Source organism: Polypterus senegalus, chromosome 10 (genome assembly GCF_016835505.1).
Source record: "Polypterus senegalus isolate Bchr_013 chromosome 10, ASM1683550v1, whole genome shotgun sequence".
In the NCBI taxonomy this organism is placed as follows: Eukaryota; Metazoa; Chordata; class Cladistia; order Polypteriformes; family Polypteridae; genus Polypterus; species Polypterus senegalus.
In genome coordinates this window covers 74,210,722-74,236,016 of record NC_053163.1, presented here as the reverse complement: position 1 = coordinate 74,236,016, position 25,295 = coordinate 74,210,722, and the positions used below count along the sequence as shown (strand labels likewise).

The 25,295-nt window shown below is 39.1% G+C and overlaps 1 protein-coding gene across 1 annotated transcript in view; it reads left to right on the top strand.

Moving 5' to 3' along the window:
* LOC120538190 (multidrug resistance-associated protein 5-like) overlaps positions 1-25,026 on the top strand; it is a 115,615-nt gene extending 90,589 nt beyond the window's left edge. Inside the window, exons 23-30 of the mRNA XM_039767643.1 lie at positions 695-784; positions 1,317-1,506; positions 10,458-10,617; positions 10,711-10,789; positions 15,322-15,435; positions 21,704-21,868; positions 22,050-22,197; positions 24,758-25,026. Of these exons, the coding sequence (XP_039623577.1) occupies positions 695-784; positions 1,317-1,506; positions 10,458-10,617; positions 10,711-10,789; positions 15,322-15,435; positions 21,704-21,868; positions 22,050-22,127 (876 nt within the window). The 3' untranslated portion in view covers positions 22,128-22,197; positions 24,758-25,026. The remainder of the gene's footprint in view (positions 1-694; positions 785-1,316; positions 1,507-10,457; positions 10,618-10,710; positions 10,790-15,321; positions 15,436-21,703; positions 21,869-22,049; positions 22,198-24,757) is intronic.
* Positions 25,027-25,295: the final 269 nt, after the last annotated feature.

Below are 25,295 nucleotides of genomic sequence, written 5' to 3'. Positions count from 1 at the left end.
CTGGACTACAAACTAAACCAAAGACTTGGAAGCTTGGAGGTGGCAGTGCTAACCACTGGACTGCTGTCCCATACGCATTATCTCATAGAAGACTCATTTACGTACACCACTTTGGGATGTATGAAGAGACGATAGAGACCAGTGAAAACACATGACAACCTGATAGTGTGTAAAACACCATAGTGTGCAGGGCAAGAACACAAGCTTGGTGCTACAAATGCCATTGCCTTTGCATACTTTAGAGTAAAAGCTATCATACCATTCACTGCCATTACACCCTCTTACTTCTCTAACAGTCAGGTAGTCATTTTCCAACCTACTTAGTCTAGAACAGGGTCTTGGGGGTCGGCTGGAGCCTATCCCAGCTAGCATAGGGCACAAAGCAGTTACAAACCCTGGGCAGGGTGCCAGTCCATCACAAGGTGAACACACACACACTCACACACGAAATATGAATTTATTTTACAGAAATAATGGCATCTTTGTACATTTGAGATGTTTATTCAAGAATGAGTCTCAGGCTCTTTGTCATGAAGTTAGATCACAGTTCACATTGTGACAGTCTTTATATATCAATCAGCAGAGGATGCATTTCAGTTATATTTTGATGACCATGGTATTTTGTAAGTTTTTTAAACATTTACTATATAAGACAAATTATTGTACAAATGTAATGTTTCTGTTGTGCCCTCAGTTGACAGGACTCTTTCAGTTTACTGTGCGCCTTCTTGCTGAGTCAGAAGCCAGATTTACATCAGTGGAAAGGATCAATCATTACATAAAGGTACTCCATAGCTTTCACCTGACTTAAATGTGTTTGTGAACGATATATTATTTTATGCTATATTTATGCTTCAAAGAAAATCAGACAAAGAAATACTAAAGTAAGAGGCTCATTCAGGGATATGATGACTCCTCTGTAAACTCAGTTTTTTAACAAGGAAATATCAAAAATGATGAACAAAGGAGGACACAATGTACAATAGAAACAGTAAATTAGAAATCAGACTTTAAATGTTCAAGAAGATACAAAAATTAAGACCCCTACAGATCTAATTAGCTTCTGTTCTGCATTCTGGTGATTAGAGAGGTCCTGCTGTCTATTTATCAGCATTAATTTGAAAAAAAAGAGTTTACTTTTCAAAGCCTGACTCTTAATTTTTTAATGTTTGGTTGAGCTGGCTTTAGTGATGTTTGTGTCTAAAGACACTAAAGTCAGACCACCAGATTTTTTTTCAATAGTGGAGAGAATAGAAATGTTGTGTTTACTATGTGTAATGAATTTTACTAAATGTGATGTTTTATTTTCCATATAGAATTTAGAATCAGAAGCTCCACGGCACATTCCCGATTCCTTCCCCTCCTGTAGTTGGCCACAAGAGGGAGCAATCCAGTTTCATGGTGTGGGAATGCGGTACCATCCCCACCTGCCCCTGGTCCTCAACAAGCTTACCTTCAGCATCTTCTCACAAGAAAAAATCGGAATTGTAGGTCGCACTGGCTCAGGTTAGTTATTGTTTGTACAACTTCTCCCTAGCCTTTAACAAAATTTGTGCACAGAATGTTCTAAAGCTGCTTTCAGTAATATAATGTTATGTTGTCACTTTATCTCACTTCAACTTTGGATATGCTGAACCAATGAAGTGACACTCGATTGGCTTCACCCTTACAACGTCCAGAGCCTCCGCTGCTCACTAACCAACACTCTGCATTGCACTCAACACAATCCATTTTAATAATGCATTATTATGGATAAAATAATACTCAAATGAAACAAAGTTCTCAACATATAAACAATGCAATGTATATAGCAATTTTTTTTTTTACTTCTAATGAGTTTGTTAAAGCGCTCAGATTATGAGTCTGTTTATTCTGGTACACATTTAGGAGAATACTTGGGCTTCCATTGTTATTCCAATGTTGCTTCCTTTATGTTTTTTGTGTGGTTTATCATTGTCATTGCTAATTCTGTGACTTTATTACATTGTCATTTTGTTTGCAGTTTTTCAATGGTAACCACCATATTGGTGTCTTTAGCAAGGGTCATGTTACTTTGTTTGTAGCAATGACCCTATTACTACTCACATTGTTTGTGACATCACACAGTGCCTATAAAAGATGGAGGTGCACACAATAACTTGCCTGAGCTATCATTAATAAATGAAAGATACAAATAAATTATAGTTTACAACATTCTTAAACAATGTAGGTATTTATAACTTGGCTTTTATTATTTTGTTTTGTATTTTTATTTTATCTCTGATATTTGTTTTGGCTTTTTAGATATTCTGACCCTTGCTTGCCCATCTATTCTTTGGCAAAATCCCTTTAAACTTGTATGTATCTGTGCTAATATATAAAAAATATCTTAGCACTTTCCCTGCAGCCACAATGACTGCTTGCTTGCAACTTCAGACTTCATTGTTCCATCCTGTCAGCTCAGTGTTTTTATGAGAGGGACAACACAGTGATGGAGCTACTACTACTACTTACAGCTCTGATGACCTAGTCTATGTTCCTGGCAGTGCCACTATATATGCTCTGCCCTTTTCATATATAATTTTTCTGTGTTGCAAGACCAGTACATCCTGTCATTGATGTGGACCCCAAAGTATTTGTAGGAGTGAATAAACTCTTCATTAACTGTGGACTTAGAGGCTCTTCAGTGAGACGAAAGTCAATGACCTGACCCTTGGTTTTACTGATGTTAAGATGAAGACAGTTCTCTTTGTACCAAGAAATAAAGAAATAAAGAGCCCTTTTTCACTCCATATTCAGTTAGGTGTTGGGATAGGTTCTTGTTCCCAATTATCCCATAATGAAATAAGAAGGCATGAAGAAAACTGATCGATGGATATTTCTATATGCTTAAGTTTCAGTATACTTTCTAAACATGTTACAATTTGACTTACACATGGATTATAAGTTCACCAGTATGCCATTTTATTTATCTAAGCCATCCTTTTTGAAGGCTATTGATGATGTCACTTTTGATCACGGTAATTTCCCTTGACAGTATCTCATACAACACAACATCGAACAATTGTGTCTTTTGGTATCCGGCAATAAAGATTTAAATTTGTGGCTACCAAACAAAACTAAGAGCAATTATTATACAAAATGATATGTAATTGTTTTAAATGTCTGTGCATTACTAAACATCTAACCGTATTATCAAGAGGTACGGCAACTAGCCCAAGCAGTTTGACATCTCCAAATCTGGCTGCTCGTCCTTCTAGCCTTACTCTCAGATCCTTCACAACTGAATCCTGTTCCTGGAAGGGATCAACATTCTTTACTAAATTGAAAGTGTGCCCTTTGGCAGCTCCTTGCTAGAATAAAGGCCTATGACTCTTGGGTTATAATAATAATAATAATACATTTTATTTATTTGTAGGTGCCTTTCTAAACACTCAAGGACACCAAACAATAGATAAAACACACTGCAAAACAGGAGTGATATTCTAGTAATGATGTGGGCAGCTTAGCTCTGGACCAGTTGAAGCTTATAAAGAGATTTGCAAGAAAGACCAAAGAAAAGGAAATTGCAATAATCGAGACGAGAAGTGACAAGGCTATGAACAAGGATAGTAGTGGTGTGGAGAGTGAGGGAGGGGCGAATACAATTAATGTTGTGCAGGTGGAAATATGAAGACTGGGAGATGTTATTGATGTGGGACTGAAAGGATAAAATACTGTCAAGGATTAACCCAGACTCTTAACCTGTACGGAAGGGGAGACAGAGGAATTATCAATAACAAATGAAAAATTATCAGTTTTGGATAATGTTGATTTTTGTACTAATGAGGAGAACCTCAGTTTTGTCACTATTTAATTTAAGGAAATTTGAAGAAAACCAGGATTTAATTTCTGCTATGCAATCAATAAGTGAGGAGGGTGGAAAGGAAGCAGCAGTTTTGCTAGTGAGATACAGTAGAGCTGGGTGTCATCAGCATAACAGTGGAAGCTGATTTTATATTTATGAAAGATATTTATTTCCAAGGGGAAGGAGGTAAATAATGAAAAAGGAGGGACCCCAAAACAGAGCCCTGGGGTTGGGATGTGAAAGTTTTAAGCTGAACAAACTGTGCAGCCTGAGAGGTAGAATCTGAACCAATCTAGTGGAGTGTGGGTAATGCCAATCGAAGATAATCTATTGAGGAGAGTAGTGTGACAAATAGTGTCAAAGGCTGCACTCAGATCAAGAAGGATGAGAATAGTAATTAAACCAGAATCAGCTGCCAGAAGGAGGTCATTAGTCATTTTTATAAGTGCCGTTTCTGTACTGTGGAGGGGACGAAAACCAGACTGGAACTGTTCATACAGATTATTTTGAGATAAATGAGAATGAAGTTGAATAGCCACTATTTTTTCAAGGATTTTGGAAATGAAGGGTAGATTAGAAATAGGACGGAAATTACTGAAATTAGTCGCATCTGCACCAGGTTTTTTCTATATTGGGGTTATTGCAGCAGTTTTAAAAGATGAAGGAACAGTACCGGAAGTCCACATGACTGTCATCATCAAATCCTTCCATGAGTACCCTAAATACAAAGAGGACTATTTTCATTTATGTTAGGTAGAATGCCCAGAGGGGGCTGGGTGGTCTTGTGGTCTGGAACCCCTGCAGATTTTATTTTTTTGTCTCCGGCCATCTGGAGTTTTTTGTTTTGTTTTGTTTTTTTCTGTCCTCCCTGGTCATCAGACCTTACTCTTATTCTATGTTAATTAGTGTTGTCTTATTTTAATTCTTACTTTGTCTGTTTTTCTTTTTTCTTCATCATGTAAAGCACTTTGAGCTACATTATTTGTATGAAAATGTGCTATATAAATAAATGTTGTTGTTGTTGTACCAGTAGTGAGAGAAGAGTGGATTATAGCAGAAATTTGAGGGACCAGAGAGGGGAGGAGGCTTTGACCAGAACTGTAGGGAGGGGGTCCAATTGACAGGTGAATGGCTTGGACTTACAGACAAGATCTGAGATTTCTGAGAAAGTAGGAAGCTGAAAAGAGGAAAATGAGTGAGTTGGTGGGTGAAATTCAAATGAAGTACTGGAGGAATCCATACCACGAGACTGATAAATCTTCTGGATTTTTTCATTAAAAAAGGACATAAGGGAATTGTAAAAATCAGTTGACTAAAGACGAGAAGGTAAAGAATCCGGGGGTTGTGTGATATTGCTAAGTAGTGAAAACAATGACTTGGTGTTGCCTTCATTGGAAGAAATAATGTGAGTATAATAGTTAGATTTAGTTTGGGCAATATAATCCTAGTAATAAAGAATATGGTTTTTGTGCATCTCTTTGTGAACAAAGAGTCCAGTTTTTTTATACAACTGTTCAAATTGCCGGCCTTTGGCTTTCAAAAGCCGAAGTTCAGGCGTGAACCAGGGAGCAGAAAAGGAGAAAGAAACAGATCTAGTTTTTAATGGAGCGAGAGAGTTAGAAATACCATTAAGTCCAGTGTTATAGTGTGAAACCAGTTCTTCAGGAGTGGATAAATTATGAATGTCCATAAGGGAATCAATACTAGAGGAAAGAGAGTCTAAGTTAATATTCTTAATATTACGGAAAGACATGAGACGGAAAAGCTTAGTATTGGAAAGTGCAAGTTTAACATTGAATGAAATAAGAAAGTGATCAGTTATGGGGAGTTCATCTGCAGTACAATCAAGTGGGGTAACTCCAGAAGAGCAAATCAAGTCCAAGATATGTCCTTTGGAATGAGTGGGAACATCAGTATGCTGCTGGAATCCAAAACTCTCAAGGCAGGATGTAAATTCTCTAATAATAGGGACATTGATATTATCCATATATATATTGAACTCCCCTAGAAGTATTATGTTCGATGAAACAGTAGATAAGTGTGTAAGGAAAACAGCAAAGTCGTTCAGAAAGTCATTATTTGATTTAAGGGGCAGGTTAACAGTTGCAATAATAGTAGGAATAGGTCCAGTTAAATAACATACGAGAGATTCAAATGAACTGAAGGCAGGAACAGACAGCGGCAGGACTTTTCACTTCTCACGATACATAATGCAAGACCTCCTCCCCGACCAGAGCCACAGGGTTGAGAGATGTAAACAAACCCCGGGGAAGTGGATTCGTTAAGTTGGGAAAAGTCATGAGGTTGTTGCCATGTCTTGGTTAGACAGAAAAAGTCAAACTTACGATCTGTGAGGAGATCGTGAATGAGAGGCCCCTTGCTCGTGAGTGAGTGGATGTTCAGCAGACCGAAGTTGACAATGGCGTTATTGCGTTTAGCAACGGTGTTAGCCGACCGGGCTAGGCTGGCTAACATACTGTGGTCAGTGACTCTGCCTAAGTTACGTGGAGGACGTCAAAAACTGGACCAGATGGAGTTTATTATTTTCGAACTGTCAGCTTGGATATTCCCACGGGACCACACCATGCGAGGGATATGCAAGTAAGCACTTCATTGAGTTCTACATATGCTTACACATTTGACAAATCATTTAATAAAGAGCCAAACCTATGAGAATATTTTCCCCATGCAATGATGTATAATATATTGAATTGAATTTCAAAATTGCAATGCAATGAGCACGTCACAAGTCAGTAAGGTATGAAAATGAGATGATATTTTAAACTGTTTATCCACCCTTTCCCTTGTGTGACTTCATTAGTCCCTCAACTCATTTCTGTTATTTTAATGACATTTTTTGGCTTTATTAATTACATTGCAACGTGTGAATTACTACTCGGTAAGACTTAAAATGCCACAACTTAACAAAACAAATCTGAAATCTCTTACCCTACCCGTGAAAACAACAAAGAAATAAGAAGATTAAGATTTAATGTGAAGTAATCATGCTGTCCTAAAGGTCTGCATATTTCCAGTTCTTCCTTAACTAGGACATTTATTAAAGTCTGACAGATTCTGACAAAGGTTTGGGCTGTTCCTCATAAAGTTATACATAGATATTTTTTATTTGTATTGGAAAATGGAAGGCCTTATCTTCTTCTATAATACGCTACCGTGGTTGTTCGTTTGTCTGTCCGGGATTTTAAATCACCTGTAGCTCGCAAACCTATTGAGTTGAAATTGGGTATACATATACAACGTGATGTCTACTATCTGCTTTCGGGGAGAGGATTTTTATTACTCTTTTTATTTTTATTTTAATTTTATTGTAGAATCTACTCTCGGCAGCGCATGCATATGGGCGCCATTCTCATTCCCTACCACCTTTGCTAATCATTCTTAAGGCAGATTAAGTGCCAGCTTAAGTGAAAAATTAAAGAAAACGTACTAAGCAATTGCAAAACTAACCCTAACTTAATCAATTTTAACGCAAAAAAGATGCAGACGAAAGAAGAGAAGCAGCGGGCCACTAGGGTGGAGAAAAGAAGAGCTGCTCAGGAAGCAGCAAGTGTAGTTAGTGTATGTTACCACAGTACTGTAGATTGTTCATTAAGTAGAGATGTTTTATCAGATATACTCCAAACTGTGATGTTAGAGGGTTAATATTTATTGTATAATAATTAATCATAATTAATATTAACTCTTAGGATAATAACTATTGTATAATAATTAATCATATTAATTCTTGGAGGCGGCATGGTGGCGCAGAGGTAGCGCTGCTGCCTTGCAGTTAGGAGACCTGGGTTTGCTTCCCGGGGCCTCCCTGCGTGGTGTTTGCATGATTCCCCGTGTCTCCGTGGGTTTCCTCCGGGCACTCCGGTTTCCTCCCACAGTCCAAAGACATTCAGGTTAGGTGCATTGGCGATTCTAAATTGTCCCTAGTGTGTGCTTGGTGTGCGTGTGTGTGTGTGTGTGCATGTGTGTGTGTGTGTGCACCCTGCGGTGGGCTAGCGCCCTGCCCGGGGTTTGTTTCCTGCCTGTGCCCCATGACCCTGTAGTTAGGATATAGCGGGTTTAATAATGGATGGATGGATTAATTCTTGGGTTAATAATTATTGTATAATAATTAATTATAATCAATATTAACTCTTTGGAGGTTTCTTTTTCTTTTTTTTTTTTTGCTTTGTCAAACTCCTGTTTATTACCCAGATTGTGAAAAACATAAAACTAACAAAATGGTTTTTCAGCAGCACTTTAATTGTCACTTTCCTCTGACAGTGCAGAATCAATGGCAATACACAGCACATCTCTGGCAGAGGATTTCTTTTAATGAGAGCGGATGCCAGTATCCAACACCATAATGTAATGAAAATGAATGGCTGTTCATCTTTATCTCATGAGCTTTGCTGCCATCTAGTGAATAAAGCTGTATGATACATTCTAAGTGATTTTTCTTGGTGGTTAGCCTTCAATTCATTATGTGTCAACTATTGTCGACACTTGCCTTGAAAGTGTTAATCACAGCACTGACTGATAAATACGCAAACCTGAGCCTGGAACATTCCCAAAATCTACGACCAGGTGTGAGTACTACCTGACTACAATATTCACAAAGTGACTCTTTACAAGAAATATGTGTGTGATGTACAATTGTGAGCTGAACTAGACCATACAAACTGACAGAATTCGGGGCCATGAACAAAGGGGTTGAACCTTGCACCTTGGCTCCTTAACCCTCATTATTCCAAGTACCATTTTCTTCTATTTGTATCTCCATTTTGAAATAAAAAAGAGAAAACACAGCAAAGAACAGTGTGCATTGTTACAGTTAGGTTGGCTACTATTTACCAAGTGTGGTGTGGAGTATCAAGGGTCCGTGGCAAATTAGAGCAGGTTCAGGATTTTGTTTTAAAATACTGTGGCTCAGACATGATAGTGTAGGTATATGCAAAAAAGACATGTGATAATAGAGTGGTAATGGGAGAATGGAATCATTAATTATACACATGTGGGTGAGCCCTCCATCATTGGCAGCTTTGTGGTTCAGTGAGGGCAGGACCTACACTCACAGGGCTATATAAAGTGTCTGAGAAGATTGAAAGGAGGAAATAACAAAAAGAGAGCAAAGATAAAATCAAGGAAATAGAAAGAGCAGGATCAGGTGGCCAAGCCAGTGTTGGAGAGAGGAGACGAGGTGGTTGGGATGCCCCATAGTGGTGTGAGGGGAATTGCACTCCAGGGGCAGATCTAATCCTGCTAAGCTGAAGAGCAGGAGTGATCATGGGATTGAGCAACTTGTGAACACCGAAGTAGGCCACAGGAAGATCAAAGTGGGTACTGACAGGGGTGGCTGTGGCAGGAGAGCCAGAAAGTTGACCGTGTTCGTTGACGTCTCAAGCCTACTGTGAGGTTTGGAGGGTGAGCAGGGGAGATGAGAGAGACAGAGAACTGGAGAAACCAAAGGGAAAAGATGATCCTCACTTTAATTAATGGATTTATTTATTTATATATTGATTTTAACTTCACAGCACCCTATTATGGATTATTTATTGGAGGTATTGAGGTATTTATTGGCATTGCAGTTTGGACACTGCTTGCTTTGTTTTTATCAAATGCATTATATACTATTGCACCTTAAGACTTCTTGTTGTGTGCCCTTATTCCGCCTAGTCCATCCTGGTTATGACTGTCAGTGTGCTGGAAAATTAAATAGGTAAAAAAAGGGGATCACAACCCATCATAAGACCACATGTGTCTGCATCTCTATGTCTGCATGTGTGTCTGCTTGCATTGAGAGGAAAAAAAGAGGGACCAACTTTGGCATTACCATTTACACTCAGTTGAGTCAGATATATAGTATGGAGGGTTTTTCAGTCTGCATATGTCTACCCAAATAATAGTGCTCAAGCAATGCTGGGTTTATTCAATAGGTCTGATGGTAATTAAGCATTTCCAACAATACTTCAATTGCTGAAAATCAACACAACTAGTTTTGAGTTCATGTTTAGTTTATAGGGTGTCATTATTGGACCAGCAGAGTTCTGCATAGTTGATGGTAGTTAGTGTCAGCAATACAGAGAAAGAAGCATACAGGAATTATTTAGGGCAGGATTTCCTCTCCACGACTAACCAAACCTGGCCAGTTACATTTCACTCTCATTTCTTTCATAATTTCATAAAACCTCTGTTCCCAGCCCAGTATTAGAGCTGACAGTTACGATAGTTGGAATTCTGAAAGATTTTTTTTCTTCATAAGGGTCGTGTTTTTGTTCCAAATGAACAAATTTACAATTCCATTCCCAACTACTTTTTAAAGAGGATAAACCAAACAGATCATTTGTAAAGAGGCAATAAAACACTCAACACTGGCACTCTTTCAAACGTTCCACCATACAAGTGATAACATGAAGGAGGAATCAAGGTAAGATGCATCAAGTGCTCTAATGACTACCAGGTAAGATCACAGTGGCTGGTGCCCATAAATGTGAAACATAACTGTTACACCCTCTCCACTTTTTGAGATCTGGAACTCCCACTTTGTCTGTGGTTCACAATATATGTCACATATTAAATCCCATATTTAGATGAAATGGATGATTGACCCAAATGACAAATTCTGTTTGGTCTCCAGGCAAGTCCTCTTTGGTGCTGGTTCTTTTACGCTTAGTTGAGCTTGCTGAGGGCTACATTACCATAGATGGAGTCGATATTGCACAGGTTGGCCTGGATGACCTGCGGAGAAGGTTGTCAGTTATTCCACAGGATCCCGTGCTCTTCAGTGGTACAGTCAGGTAATCGGCTTTGTCCTTACTGTCATTTTCATCAATTTTATTATTCCAATTATCGAGATTCCTTGTACTGTCCATTTGTATGTCTTGTTGCAGGTTAAATATGGATCCTTGCAATGAATACACAGATACCCAGATCTGGGAAGCACTTGAGAAAGCACATATGAAGGAGAATGTAAGAGAATTTAGTTTTTCTTTGCACTGTTCTTTTTATGCTTTGTTGAATCTCAAATGTATTCCAATATTATATTTCACATATAACTTGAAGTGAGGATAATGTGATGTGCAGTGTTGTTGGCTTAAAAATGTATTGTCTTGAAATTGATTCTAAATCTACAGGAGGTTCATTTTCTACAGCGGTTTGCATGTCCACTGTGTTGCTAGATTTGCTTCTGGCAAGTGTAAGAAACCACATTTCAATCTAAAAGTTTCGATCACAACTCTGACTCACTGTATGAACCTGAAAAAGTTGATTCAAATGTAAGAATATGCACAGTACGCCTGTAGAAGTTAGCATGATGCACAAAAAGCATGTCTGCATGGTGCTCACCGTGAATGATGCTCCATAAGCTAAACCTGAATTCACAATCCGCTTGGTGAACCCACAGCCCTGAAGGTGGAAAAGGTCAGAAAAAGATCTTCAACTGTAACCTTGAAAATCAAACCTTGTGTTTTTCACTTCAGTTCATTTTAATCAGCACACCTTTACTTATGAATTCAGTAACGCAGTGTATGAGTGAGGGAGTTGGCAAATAGTTTGGTTGCGCGCAGGGGAAGTGTTCCATTTGTGTTGCTTTGTTTGGCGACTTCTTGGCCCTTATCATGGCTCCTAAATGAAAGTCTTCAGATGGCAGTGCTTCGAAGAAGAGGAAAGCCATCACGATGGAAGTGAAATTAGACATTGTAAAGAGATCAGAAGGAATAAAAGTAAGGAATTTTTTTACACTCATTTTTTATCATTTTTTCTGTTGCTACAGTACAGTGCAGAGTACGGTATATTTATGTCCTTTTCGTTTTTCTGTGGCTTAGTTGTGTTTTTATGTTCTAGATTATGATTTTGCAAATATGTTAGGATAGGTAAGTGACTTAGGCTAGGGTGTGTTTTGACCAAAAATTCAGGTTACATCACTGTTGTAGGAAAGGAACTGTGTCATAACCCATGGACCCCCTTGGGATTAATAAAATATCTATCTATCTATCTATCTATCTATCTATCTATCTATCTATCTATCTATCTATCTATCTATCTATCTATCTATCTAATGTGTTCTTTAGTTGATGAGAATTAGTGGGGTTGGATCACATCTGGATTAAGAAATAATGACCAGGGAGCACTGCGTTAAGATGAATTCACTGTCATGTTTACAGAACGTAAGATTTTCTTAGACTTTCTGCATTAAGAATTAACCTGCTGAAAAAGAACATTAGCTGACCAGCACACTACTGTCATGAGCGGATGTCTGCTTTTCTAGAATTACATGCCTGACTTGCTGTGAATACTGTCTTCATTTTGGGTTATTTTTTGGAAGATCACTATCATGCTGTTTAGAGCTGTTAGATCAAGAGTCACTGTTCGATTATTCAAAGGCAAAAGTTGATGTTCGATTGTAAAGGAACACTTTACTGTTTTACCCACTCGCTATGCAAAAGCTGTATGTTAGATTTTGGCCAGGTTTCCTTCCTTGGTTTATGTTTATGTTCAGTTTCTTTGTCTTTTTCAATCGTTTTTCAATCTGAATGATTTTGTTTGGTTATTTCTGTTAACATTGCTCTTGTGAGAAGTTCAGCCCGGACACAACCAAACGGACATCGACAGTTTAGAAAAACACACGCTTTTATTAAACTAATGTCCCCAAACACCAGTCCCACACACACAGTGCTCCAGCAATTCATACTACATAAAAAGTACTGGTGATGTTATGCAGTGTCTGTTCATCAATGAACTTTCATCATGGGGACATTATGATAGAAGTCAGAAAAATGGGATTTGTTACCAGAGATAGCAACTTTTAATAGACAAATTTACAATGTGTTAATTCTAAAATTATTCAGAGAATTATCATATTGAAGATTCAAAAAGATGATTCTAAAATCTGTTCCAAATTCCTATAGCTTACTTCTGTTTTTGAATAACTGATTTTCTTTTTGTTACTAGACATATGTTTTATTTTCATTGATTTAAAAAAATTAATAAAATGTACTATTCAACACTTTGTAACATATCCTTGATAACCTTGGGTTATGTGCTAGGCTCTGACAATTTTTTTTTAGGCACACAAAGTCTGTTTTTCCTTTGAAATATCCACCATATATACTGCTTCTTCTTCTTTTGGCTGCTCCCATTTAGGGGTTGCCACAGCGGATCATCTGTCTCCATCTATCCCTGTCTTTCACATCATTTTCTGCCACACTGACTGCCTTCATGTCCTCCCTCATCACATAAACCACATCTTTGGCCTTCGTTTTTTTCCCCTTCCCGATGTTCCTCTCATCATTCCTCTGCACATGCCCAAACCACCTTTAGCCACTCTCCCTTGGTCGACCAAACTGTCATACCTGTTTTGTCCATCTAATATATTCATTTCTAATCCTGCCTACCCTCATTACTCTGAGTGAAAATTGTAGCTACCTCAACTACCCAACATAATGTACATGCAAGTGCCATAAATGAATAAGGCGAGTAGCAATTTATTCAGCAATGTGTATCAATGCCAAGTGGAAGTGCATCGAGGCAATGAGAACATGAAAAGGCAACCTTCAACACTAAGACATCCAATTTAAGGCTGGCTGGAAGTCAATATCCCATCAAGCATATTATTTTACCATTGGACTCCGAAATGGGGTCCCTGTCCATTAATGCAAAAGTACTACTGAATGGGAATTTAGGAGCAGAATTAACCCTCGGGATCATGTTTCATAGGCTCTGGATTCTGTATTTCAAATTTGAGAGTAGGACAGTGTCACGTTTAGCAACAAAGCATTACATTGCTTAGAATTCTTTGATTGTCAGGTGGGATGCCTTCATTGTGGGGTTTGCATCTTTTTTTTGTCATCACATAAGCAACCTTTTGCTGCCCCAGTTTTCTCCCACATCCTAATAATACAGACCAGTTGACTGACAACAATGAAACTGTCCTGTTATAATGCAATTCTGGGCCCAGTTTTACTTTCAGTCTATCAACCTTTCTATGCAATGATAAGACTTTGATTAATCACAACTCTGTAATGTCCAGTATGTATAGAAAGTATTCACCCTCTTGGAAATTTTTCTCATTTTACTATTATACAACATTGACTTACAGTGGATTAAATTTGGATTTTTTGAAACTGATAAACAGAAAATGTTAAAGTGAAAACAGATCAACGCTGAATTAAAACAAATATAAAACACAAAACAGTTCACCCCCTTCAAGTCAGCATTTACTAGATGCTTCTTTGGCAGCCATGACAGCCTTGAGCCTGTGTGCACAGATCTCTATCAGCTTTGCTCATTTGGACACTGACATTTTTTGCCCCCATTTCTCTTAGCAAACCTGCTCTAGCTCTGTCACGTTACGGGGATTATGAGTGAACACCCTTTTTCAAGTCCAGCCACAATTTCTCAGTTGGATTAAGATCTGTACCTGAAATTTATCAAGCGCCTCAGAGCTGCACTAAAAGTTTGACCTCAGGATAGGACGTGAGAACTATATATGATGTGTCCTACACCCACTCCCAGCTAGGATTACAAGTTCACATTTGATAATGCAACAAAATCCTGTAATAACAAGCACCAAGATGGAAGGGCCAAGGCACACACGCTCAATGAGAGTAACAGGCACTTTTATTTAACAATGAATGATCCACAGCTCTACTTTCAGATGAAACGCCTTCCCGCTGTTATGGACACAGCAAACATCTCATAAAGTAACAGTTACTGGAACTAGCCACCACAATTCTTGTGCATTTTTTGAAGTTATGTTCACCTTCTAGTGTCCCAGATCATCTTGCAGAGTCACAATGACATGTCTGTCTATCTCTATGAATCCCCCTATTCCTCTGCAAGGCTCTATTGATTCAGTGCCCTTGGAGTCTCCACCTACCTTCCTGAAGCTTCCTTATAAAGTTTATTGTTCCAGTGATCCAGGGATTTGTGAAATGCAGAGTTCTGTGTGCCTGTATGACAGTCTGCTGTAAATCACCCATCCAGCCCCGCCCATCTTCAGGGTAATATGCTGGCTACTACAATACAGTTGTCACCCATGGCCACCTGTGTGTTGATTCTGTGACATCATTTGCAGTTAACATGTGTGCACTCATTCACACTTGGGGTAGTGATCTTTATGTGCATACCAATTTGCACGAGTCCAGCTTGCTTTAGCATTAACTTATATGGCATGGAGAGGAAATAATGTGTAACGATAAAAGATGAACATTTCTAAAGGGTAAATATTTTGTATATGCATTATAAATATAAATTCATCAAAGCTAAAAAGAGATTTTTTGATACACTTTAATGTGTGGTGATACACTGGGATATGTGTGACAACGCTACTTCACCTGATAGAATCTTTTCCTCATGTCTACCTGTAGTGCACTTTTAATCTGTCATTGATATAACGTATAAATATCTTGTTTCTATTTCAATGTGCTCATGTAATGTTGATTAAGAAACACAAGTAAGAATTTCACCATAATAATGGCCCTCTACACTTTTAACGTTTACAGGTAATAAATTTGCCTCAAATGCTGGACTCGACTGTTTTAGAGAATGGTGAGAACTTCTCAGTTGGAGAGCGTCAGCTCTTATGTGTGGCACGGGCTCTGCTGCGACAAAGCAAGGTAATAAACGGACAGATAGCTTTACTGACCAAATTAATGAGAAGGTAAGACTGTCTGCAAAGTGTTTTGATGCATTTTACAGTATTCTGTTTTATCCTGTAATTATATATCAGAGAAATAACCAGCTCAGTAATAGCTTCTGGGAAATAATGTCATGCACATACATTCATATCAATAAAATAATGTAGGTAGTATTATCTTAAATTGTTGTTACTCTCTTTGGAGCTGAATTTTATATGTCTTATCTAATGTTCACAATGCCAAGGTTGTTACTGTTCAGTAGCTGAATCAGATAGTTTTATGGAAAAGTGGATGCCAAGCAGAACAAACTAACTGATGGTTTAAATAAAGGCTGCAATGCAATGTAAAATTTGCTTCAGTGATTCAATGAACATTTGAAAAACATGTTGTCATGACATTAACCATTTTTAATTTAAGTGACCTGTTCAAGTGTTGTTTACTTATAAAAGAACAATTAACAGCTACTGTAAATTTGTCAAACTGGTATAATTTGTGTGATACAATATACAGCTGGTCCATGTAACACCAAGACCATACCATGAATTTTGTCATTGATTTTATAAGGTACTAGCCACGGTACGCATCACAGACAGGTAACAGAATAATTAAAAAATATTTGCTACCTCTTGCCCTTTGTGTACCTTCAGCGCCTTTCCTCCGTATTCACGTTTCTGTGAACGCCTCTTCACCAGCTCTCTGTCTCGAGTGCATTCCTGTAAAGCCTGCATCTCATACGGTTTCATTATTCTCACATCTCCTGTCCAGTTGTATACTTGCCGTCTTTGAAGGCCACTCTCTCAGCGTGGCCCATACGCCTTTACTCCTTTATGTGTATCTCACACTCGCACTGCCTCTTTCGTTGCATCGCCAAAGCCAAACTGGCCAATCAAACCAGAGCCAAACTGACAAATCCGATTGCTCTTTGCAGAGGCGGCCTTTGGGGGTGGCGACTAGGGCAATCGCCCCTGGCCCCACGCCTGAGGGGGGCCCCGCGATAGGAGATTCTTTTGTCACCGTCAGCTCATCATACAAATATGCGGGGCCTCTGCAAGACATTCAAATCCGTTATAGTCTGAAATACAGTACATGGTGGATTTCTTCGGAATAAGGCACCATATTTTTTAACAATAATAAGGCGTACAGCATTAGAGGCGGACAAGCCCGTGAGCGTGGTGGTACGGTATATAACCTACACTTATGGCTCTCGGCCCTGCATATGACACTCACCCAAGTCCCCGCGTACTCCTAAGGCCGCCTCTGCTCTGTGGGACTGGTCACACAGACCTTAGCGTTTTATTATATAGTAAATAGAATGGTTATGTAAATGAAGTGGGGTAATCAGTGATTCATTTTGGCCAACTTTTTAGATAGATGTTACTGCTTTATTTCTTACATACCATTATTTTCAGACTTTTACTATCACTGACAGAATTTCAAAGATTTAATAGATTGTAATGGTCGCTAATCCTCAGTACCACTCTGCATCGTTTCCAGGAAATATACAATTTCATTTTTTCTTTGAATTATTTATTGAATTTGTATATTCTGTGACAGATAGGGGGCGCTATCGCTCCCTTGAACCCCTGTCCACGACTCTAGACACCAGGTAAAAGTCCAATAATTGACTTGATTAAATCTCCACAGCGCACAAAGCACCCTTTCCTCCACTATACTCATGTAATAACAATAATCAATCACAAATAAGCAATCCTCCAACTCCCAGACGCGTTCCCACCCTTCCACCCAGCTCAGCTCGCTGTCTGGGAGCTCTCATAGTCCTTTCTTATATCCTGACCCGGAAGTGTTCCAATCCCCAGTCCATGTGACTCTCAATCACTTCCGGGTCAGATAAAAAGTCCTTTTCTTCACCCTGGAAGCACGTCGCTCTTCCTCTGACACACTTCCGGGTTATAGGGCACAAAGAAGTCTTCGGTCCTCCCTGCAGCTCCCTTTTGCGGCCCCTGTGGTATCCAACAGGGCCTTATATAAAAAGTACATATCCCAAGACTCCCTGCTGATCTTCGGGGCACCTCCATACTGCAGGGAGGGCTCCATCTGGCGGCCTGGGGGTATTGGCCGGGATGATAAGCCGAACAAAGATCACAATTCATACATTAAAATTCTATCAAATGTAATAGTATGTTACAGAATCTTATAATGCAAAGAATATTATGAAAAGAAGCCCAGACGATAAGCTCGCCATCTACTCATTTCCATAAATTTTTGGGGGTTTGTTATGTATGATCAGATCCCATGTCATTCAAAACATGAACTGCTGGTGCTGCATCTCCATTTCTAACACTTTTCACACCCATAGCTGAGTGCGTTAGTGCAGCTTCCAAGTGACAAAACATGTCTTAATTGTCTGATAGTGTCCTAAAACACCCTCACAATATACAAAAACTACAATTTAAATAGTAGAAAATAAAGATATGTATTTGACTATTTGGCTGCTGCTATAAGTAGAGTCTCCTTGTGTAAATGAACTACCGTATTATCTTACCTTGCATTAGTGTTCAGTTGCTGGCTCATTGAACAGAAACCCTTGTCTGTAAACTTTCATTACTTACTATGGTCTTCATTTCTTCAATTGTTTAGCCTCTTGTTATATCTGCTTCCATTTTGTAGCCATACTCTGTTCCAATAGATCTCTTGATGCTGACTAGCAGGATTTTCACGCAGTCCTCTCTCCTGCTCAGTGAGAAACGAAATGCTGGATTTATATACAGTGGAGTCAAAGCATTTTGACCTCTTCACTTTTTTCATATTTTGCTAGTGCTAAAATCATTTAAAGTAAAATATTCCCCATATCAATCAAAACTCAAAACCACAGCATGACAAAACAAAAAGAGGATTTTAGAACTTTTTGCAAATCTACCAGCATTAAGAACAAAAAACTGAAATTTCGTATACGATTGAGGTATTCAGACACTTTATGATGACACTTGAAATTTGCTTCAGGGGCATCACATTTTTTGATCATCACTTAGATGATTTTACACCTTGTTTGGAGTTCACTCAGCAGCCACTCAGTTGACTAGACATGCTTATAAAAAAGACACACACCTGTCTATGTAAGGTCCCATTGTGTATCGGAGAAAAAAAAAACAAGGCCTGAAGTCAAAACAATTGTGACGGTAGACAGAATTGTGTTGAGGCACAGATCTGGAGCAGGCTACACAAAAATTCAGGCAGCACAGTGCCCTACATAATTCTTAAATTAGAAACGTTTGTAACAACAGCTGGCAACTGGGCTAAACTGAGTTATCCTGAGAGAAGGTCCTTTTATAAAGTGAGGTGATCAAGAATCAGATGGTCAGTCTGGCTGTTCTCCTGAGAACCTATTTGGAGACGTGAGAAACTTCCAGAAAGACAACCACCACTGCAACACTTCACTAACCTGAGCTTTATGTCAGAGTAGCCAGATGACACATGAAAGCCTGCTTGGATTTTGCAGAAAGGCACCTAAAGCATCTCAAACTGTGACAAACAAGATTCTATGGTCTGATGAGATCTAGATTGAGCTGTTTGGCCTTCTAAACATCATGTCTGGAAGAAACCATGCACTGCTTATCACCTGTGCAATAGCATTCCCACAGTGAAGTTGGTTTTCAGTGGCAGGGGCTAAGAGACTAGCTAGGGCCAGCCAAGAGTTGTACAGATCACACTATAGAGGTATCCCTCATCAAAACCTGCTCCAGTGTGCGCTGGACCACCAATTAGGCTTAGGCAAACTCAGTACAACATCTGCAAAGTCAGACTGTATCTGATGCAGTATGCAGCACCACTCCTGGTCCAGGCTTTGGTCTCATCACTTCTTGACCACTGCAAGTCTTTGTTGCCATTAGTACTGGCTTGTGTCACCTAGTCACTGAAGAAGATTCAAAACGCAGTGTCACGTTTGATGTTCAACTGACTGAGGCAGGCATATGTCATTACTCTGTTCAGATCATGACATTTGCTCCCTGTAGCAGCACATATTAAGTTCAAATCCTCTTGAGCAAGGCCCTTAACCTGCAATTGCAATTACCCTGACCTGGGTATGACGTTAACCTGCATCTAGCCCTGCAGGAAAACTTGGGGGTTGTTGGCAGGGCTGGCACTCCAGCCACCATAAAAAGAACCCTCACACTGTTCCATTCCATCTGAACTAGTGTGGTGCTGCACTCGGGTCCAAATCTGGGATCCTGAGGTGGTGTGGCAACATACTGTATCAGTGCATGGTCCTAACCTCTGTCTGTCTTCCAACAGGGCAGAGACCCAAAGCACAAAGCAAAATAGGAAACTCGGACACCAGTAATACCAAAGGCAACAAAGGCAACTGGTGGCCTTTGTGGCAAGAATGAAAAAGGATCATGGCTACAAGTAGTGCAGCATTCAAAAAGAGATATTTTCTGATTTCCAGACTGACAGCATAAACAGACCTTATCCCGTCCACTGTAGACATACGGGTTATGGCAGTTGATACCAGTCCTGTATTTCTTTTAAACGGATAATTGTTGAAATGATGCATCATGAAGGCTTTCTTAGCTACACGATGAATACATAGCAGCAATAGCACTGGCACACATGCCAGGGCCCATGAGCCACTTGCTGTCACTAACTGATTACTTATCTATGTGTACTTCATAACATTGCAGATGCCATACAAAACATTATAAATGCATATTATGTAACACTTCAACACTGTAAACCTAAAGCAACAAAATGCACTGTTCACATCATATAAAACAAAATAAAAGAGTAAATAATAGGTCTGATCTTACTGCACTCATTTCTACACAATCCACCTCAACGCTCATTAATGACATCTGCAAAATTAACTTGACACAAAAGCTCATATTCAGACAAGATGACAAAACTGTCCTGTCTTTCTTCAGTTTTCGTGGATTTCAGACTGACATCCATAAAAGCACCGCTCAGGCAGCCACTGTGGAAAAATAAGACATTCTCCCTGAGGAGGGAGGCCACTTGTGCCCTGTGGTGGGCAGTAGGACACTAAAAGCAGGGAGGCAGTTTCTACAATGGTGTTTGTTCAGTTCAAGTCAATGTCACACAGTTCTTGCCACCACACCTGCTAATATTGTTACTGATGGTGCCATTACAAAAGCAATATATTTTCTGTACAGACCACCCCACAGTGTTCCCATTTTGCCCCCAAACTGATCCCCCACCCCACTTCACATTAGGGCCTGGCCAGTAATTGGATGGGAGACTGTCTAGGAAAAAGCTTGTGTTGCCGCTGGGAGTATTGTTGGTGAGGCCAGCAGGGGGTCCTTACCCTGTGGTCTGAATGTGGAGCCCAAGGCCCCAGTGCAGTGATGGGAAGATGTGCTGTAAAAATGGCACTGTCCTTCGGATGAGAAACCAAGGTCCTGATTCTCCATGGCCATTAAAGATCTCTGGGCATCCTTCGGAAAGAGTAGGGTGAATCCCATTGTCCTGACTAAAATGCCCTTCATGGCCTAGTCATTCTAGCCCCCTAATCATCCCCTGGCATCATCTAACTGGCTAACTACAGAATCTCTCTCTTCATCACCTAACAGCTAATGTGTGGTGAGCATACTGGCACAAAAATGGCTGTCGTTACATCATATCATTCAGGTGGGCGCCACACATCGGTGGAGGTTGAAGTGGCTCCCCACTCACTAAAGCACTTTGAGTAGTGAGTAAAGTGCTTTATAATAGTATAGAATAATAATTATTATTAAGGAGCAACCAAATCAAGCATATGCAGTATCTATCCAAATATATAAAGGAATCCTCAATGTGTACTTAAGAGCAAAACATGATAGCCAAGTGTGTAAAAGCAACAGCAGAAGCACATGAAACGTCAATTTCATAAATCACTGACGTTGCTGCCCTAGCACTATATTTAATATGCTCGTTATTTAACTTGATACCATGCCTATTCTAATATACATCCTCAGGCTTTTGACCATTTTCTTCATTTAGTTTTAGCCTTTTTCGTTATTTAGTTTTCGACTAAAGTGTGACACCCTGTGTGGTTTGCAGGAAGGCCACAGTGGACTCAAGATCTTTGGATCTCAGCATACCATAAGGTTTCGAACTAAGTCCTCCGTGACATAAAGGCCAGGCTTGAAAACCAGAAACGTGGTGGCTGAGGGCCAGCAAACTCTCCCTTTCTTTGACATTTCTTATTAGCCATAAGACATTTAGGTTAGACACACCCTGTTAACATTCATAACTGTTGCTCTACATTTAAAATATTCTTAATTCTGACCAGATTGTACTTTTGGATGAAGCAACAGCTGCAGTTGACCTGGAAACCGACACACTTATTCAAGAAATGATCCATAACTCCTTTAGAAGTTGCACAACTTTGATCATCGCGCATAGACTGAATACTGTCCTCAGTTGTGATCGCATCATGGTGCTACACCAAGGAGAGGTACGTGTGCTCCTCTAGCAAATGGTGTTGTTGAAGCATTCGGAGAAAATTATAATGAACTAAAATGAATACTCAGTCTATCAGGGCACTGCCTAGGAGGCAGTCTAACAAGATGGTTTCTTAACTTATGATCTGCTTGAGTTCTTCACTCAAATGTCTGCTTTCTTGCCTGTTACTGTAGGTGGTCGAGTTTGATACCCCATCTGCTCTCCTGTCCAATGAAAGCTCACATTTTCGTGCCATGCTGTCAGAAGGATGAAAGGAGCTGGCGGATATTTGGCAACCTGCACGACAGCAGAGAAGAGCAGCAGTGGTCTTGGCTTTTGACGGTGAGATCATAGCGAATGCACAAGTTACCAGAAACACAATGTGAGCGGTTATTGTTATGTTAACAAATTGATCCTTTTTTCCAATGTTATCTGTTTTAAATTTTTAACTAACCTTGAACTAGTTTGAATCTACAATGAAATAATGAATTTTTACATCAGTCTTATTCATGCACTAAATTTACTTGTAACTTAACATTTATCTTCAAGAAAATCATGCATTGTATGGATTGCTACAACTCCTATAGAAACAGATGTTGTCAATGTCAGTTGCTACTTTAAATTCTTTTCATTGGTCTCAGTGCAAAACTTCATAAATGTGTGCAAGTGTTTTTGTGATCAGGCCTCCTGTTACTTATTAGACTTGTAAAAACGTGGAATTTACTGCATGGTTTTTAAATGCTGTGTCTCTAAACAGCAAACATAACATGTATATGCAACAGGGCTCTTTTAGATGATTTCAAAGGAAATATATGTCTTAAAAAATAATAGGTTACCTTTCTTCTAGTCTGTCATTTGAGAAAAATGCAGCTAAATGAGTTCCAAACGCAGAATGTGCAAACCTGCCATCAGAGACATGTCTGGCCTCATTTACGATGCAATCACACACGCAAACTGTGCATTCATTTCTTCACTGTTGGCAGTTATCATTAGGAACTTCACAAAATCTCATTATATGTCCCAGATTTGCATAGTGTACCTACTAAATGTGGTTCCACATATTAATCATTCATTTTTTGAAAAAGGGAGTATGGTTCAAATCAGGCTAAATATTATAATAACCGCACCTGTAAAACTGTAAACATCTGCACTCTTAGGGGAAGATGTAATACAGTATGCAAATTAGTTTTCAAATCAATGTTTTCTAAAGCAAAGAGTTGCAGTTACACATTAAAATGAGCCAGACAGTTTTTATATAATATATATAGTGGACAGTAAGGGGCGCTTCAGCTCCATAAACCCAACACAAGCAGGCGCAGAGAGTCTTTATTGTGAGGTAAGGTAGCTTTGACAAATCTGATGGTGCTGTTTGCAGTGGCTGGCTATTGGCAAGGTAATTGGCTGAACCTGCAGCTTTTCACGGGTTTGTAACAGCAGTGATGCCATTATATGTGCCATGTGGTAGCGACTTCCTCCTCATGCGCTGGCACCTTATGTCTTCCCCTGACCCCCAGTACTCAGAGTAGAGGTGCTATAACAGCGTGTATGACCTTGCACTCTCGGGTGCAGTGTACAGCCACATCTTCTTGAATACAGGTGTCGGGGTCTCAATGTGTTAAGTGTAAGACTGCTCTCCCTGGCACTGAAGCACTGCGGCATCATGACTGCATGGCCATGATGTTCATTCGCATGCTCCACACATGGATGTTTCAGGGCAGCATTTGAGGCGTGTTCTTGCACGCACATTTACAAGAAGTAAATTGCATAGAAATGTGCATTTGCCAGGATATATAAATAAGAGTTTGGTTTTTTTTAATTTATTTTGGCTTACATATATTTTCATGCTTAAATCCATACACAGTTTTATAAATGAGACCCAGGTGTTTTAAAATTGACCTTACACTTTCTTTTATTCCCCCAGTTGTATTGCATCCATCTACAGAATTTCAGTTTCATCACTTCAGGGAATTATAAGCTATTTTTGTCTACCCACGATACAGAGAAAGTCATATGTCCTTCCGCATCATCCCAGCTTAACTATTGTTCCTGTTAGCTGGTATCTCCCTAAAGACCACAGATAGGCCGAGTGTGTGATATTTGGACAAATTAAGTTTACTACTTCTGCCAAACCTACACACAATACATTCTCTTAGATCTCAATCACCTTATCATCTGAGTGCTCCCTTGAAGAAGCCTCATAATGGACGGGTGCTTTTTCTGATCTTGTAGTCCCTGCCTATGGAACAAGCTTATGGAAACTATCATGGCCTCTGCAAAACTGGCGGCATTTAAATAATATTTATAGATGCCTCTTTATTGATGTGTATTTGACAATTCTCAATGATTAATATTCATCCCTGCTCTTTAATATTTATTTATTTACAACTTAAGAGTTGTATCTGTTTTCACTGTTCTGTCAAATTGTACTTGGTTTTATCCATGATGGGGGAAATACCTTGAGATGATTTTGTTGTATACAGTAAGTCATAAATAACAAATATGAAGATGCATGCTGGTTACTTTTATAAGTAAACCCAACACTATCTCTGGCAGTAGGGCCCACTGTACATCTCTTCTGAAAGAAAACCACTTGGCTACTCTGACATACCATAAACAGTATTCTGACAAAGGAAAAAAGTCTTGATGTTATTCTAAACAAAATACACAGTGAATATTACTACATATTACTAAACATCACGCAAATGTTAACACTTGAGAGTACTTACTATTGTTTGAAATACACATCATGTGTATTACATTCATGAGACAAATGTAATAATTTAATTTTAGGCAGTCACAATGCTTTAGTAAAATACCAAAACCCAGCCTAACACGTTCATCATGCAATTTTCGGTTACATGAATGTGAAGTTTTTGACAATATTGCTTTTTTTTTGCAACAGCTCACAAACAAGAAGTGAAGTTGTGTACACTGACGAATGAGCTGCAGACAAGTTAAAAAATCAAATCAACCTGATGGTGAGTGCTGTGATCTGAGAAGTGAGGTTGGAGATACTCAAAGTATTAAATAAGGAATCAGAAAAGGGAAGAGAAGATCACTAATCTGGGAAGTTTAGGGTTTTTTATTGAAACTGGGATAACGGATCATGAGTTTAAAAAACTTTCTAAGATCGGAGGTAATTACCTATACCACACCACAAATCTCTAACGGAACAAGTGACTTAAAAAGGAGCGGTTATCACACAAGTCCTTTTACTATGTTAAAATGTAAGAAAAGCTCTTATATTCAGCTGAAACTGTCCACTGGCATTACCAGTCAGTGTTGGGCCAAGTTTCATTAGAAATATTGTCAACTGAACATGTGGTCACACCAAAAAAAATATATAATTTTGTTTTTAAAAAGGGTGCCGTCACCTTTATAAACCATAGTGTAATTCAATCAGTTTAAAAGACAGAAGAATATAAGGCCATTTTAAGTAA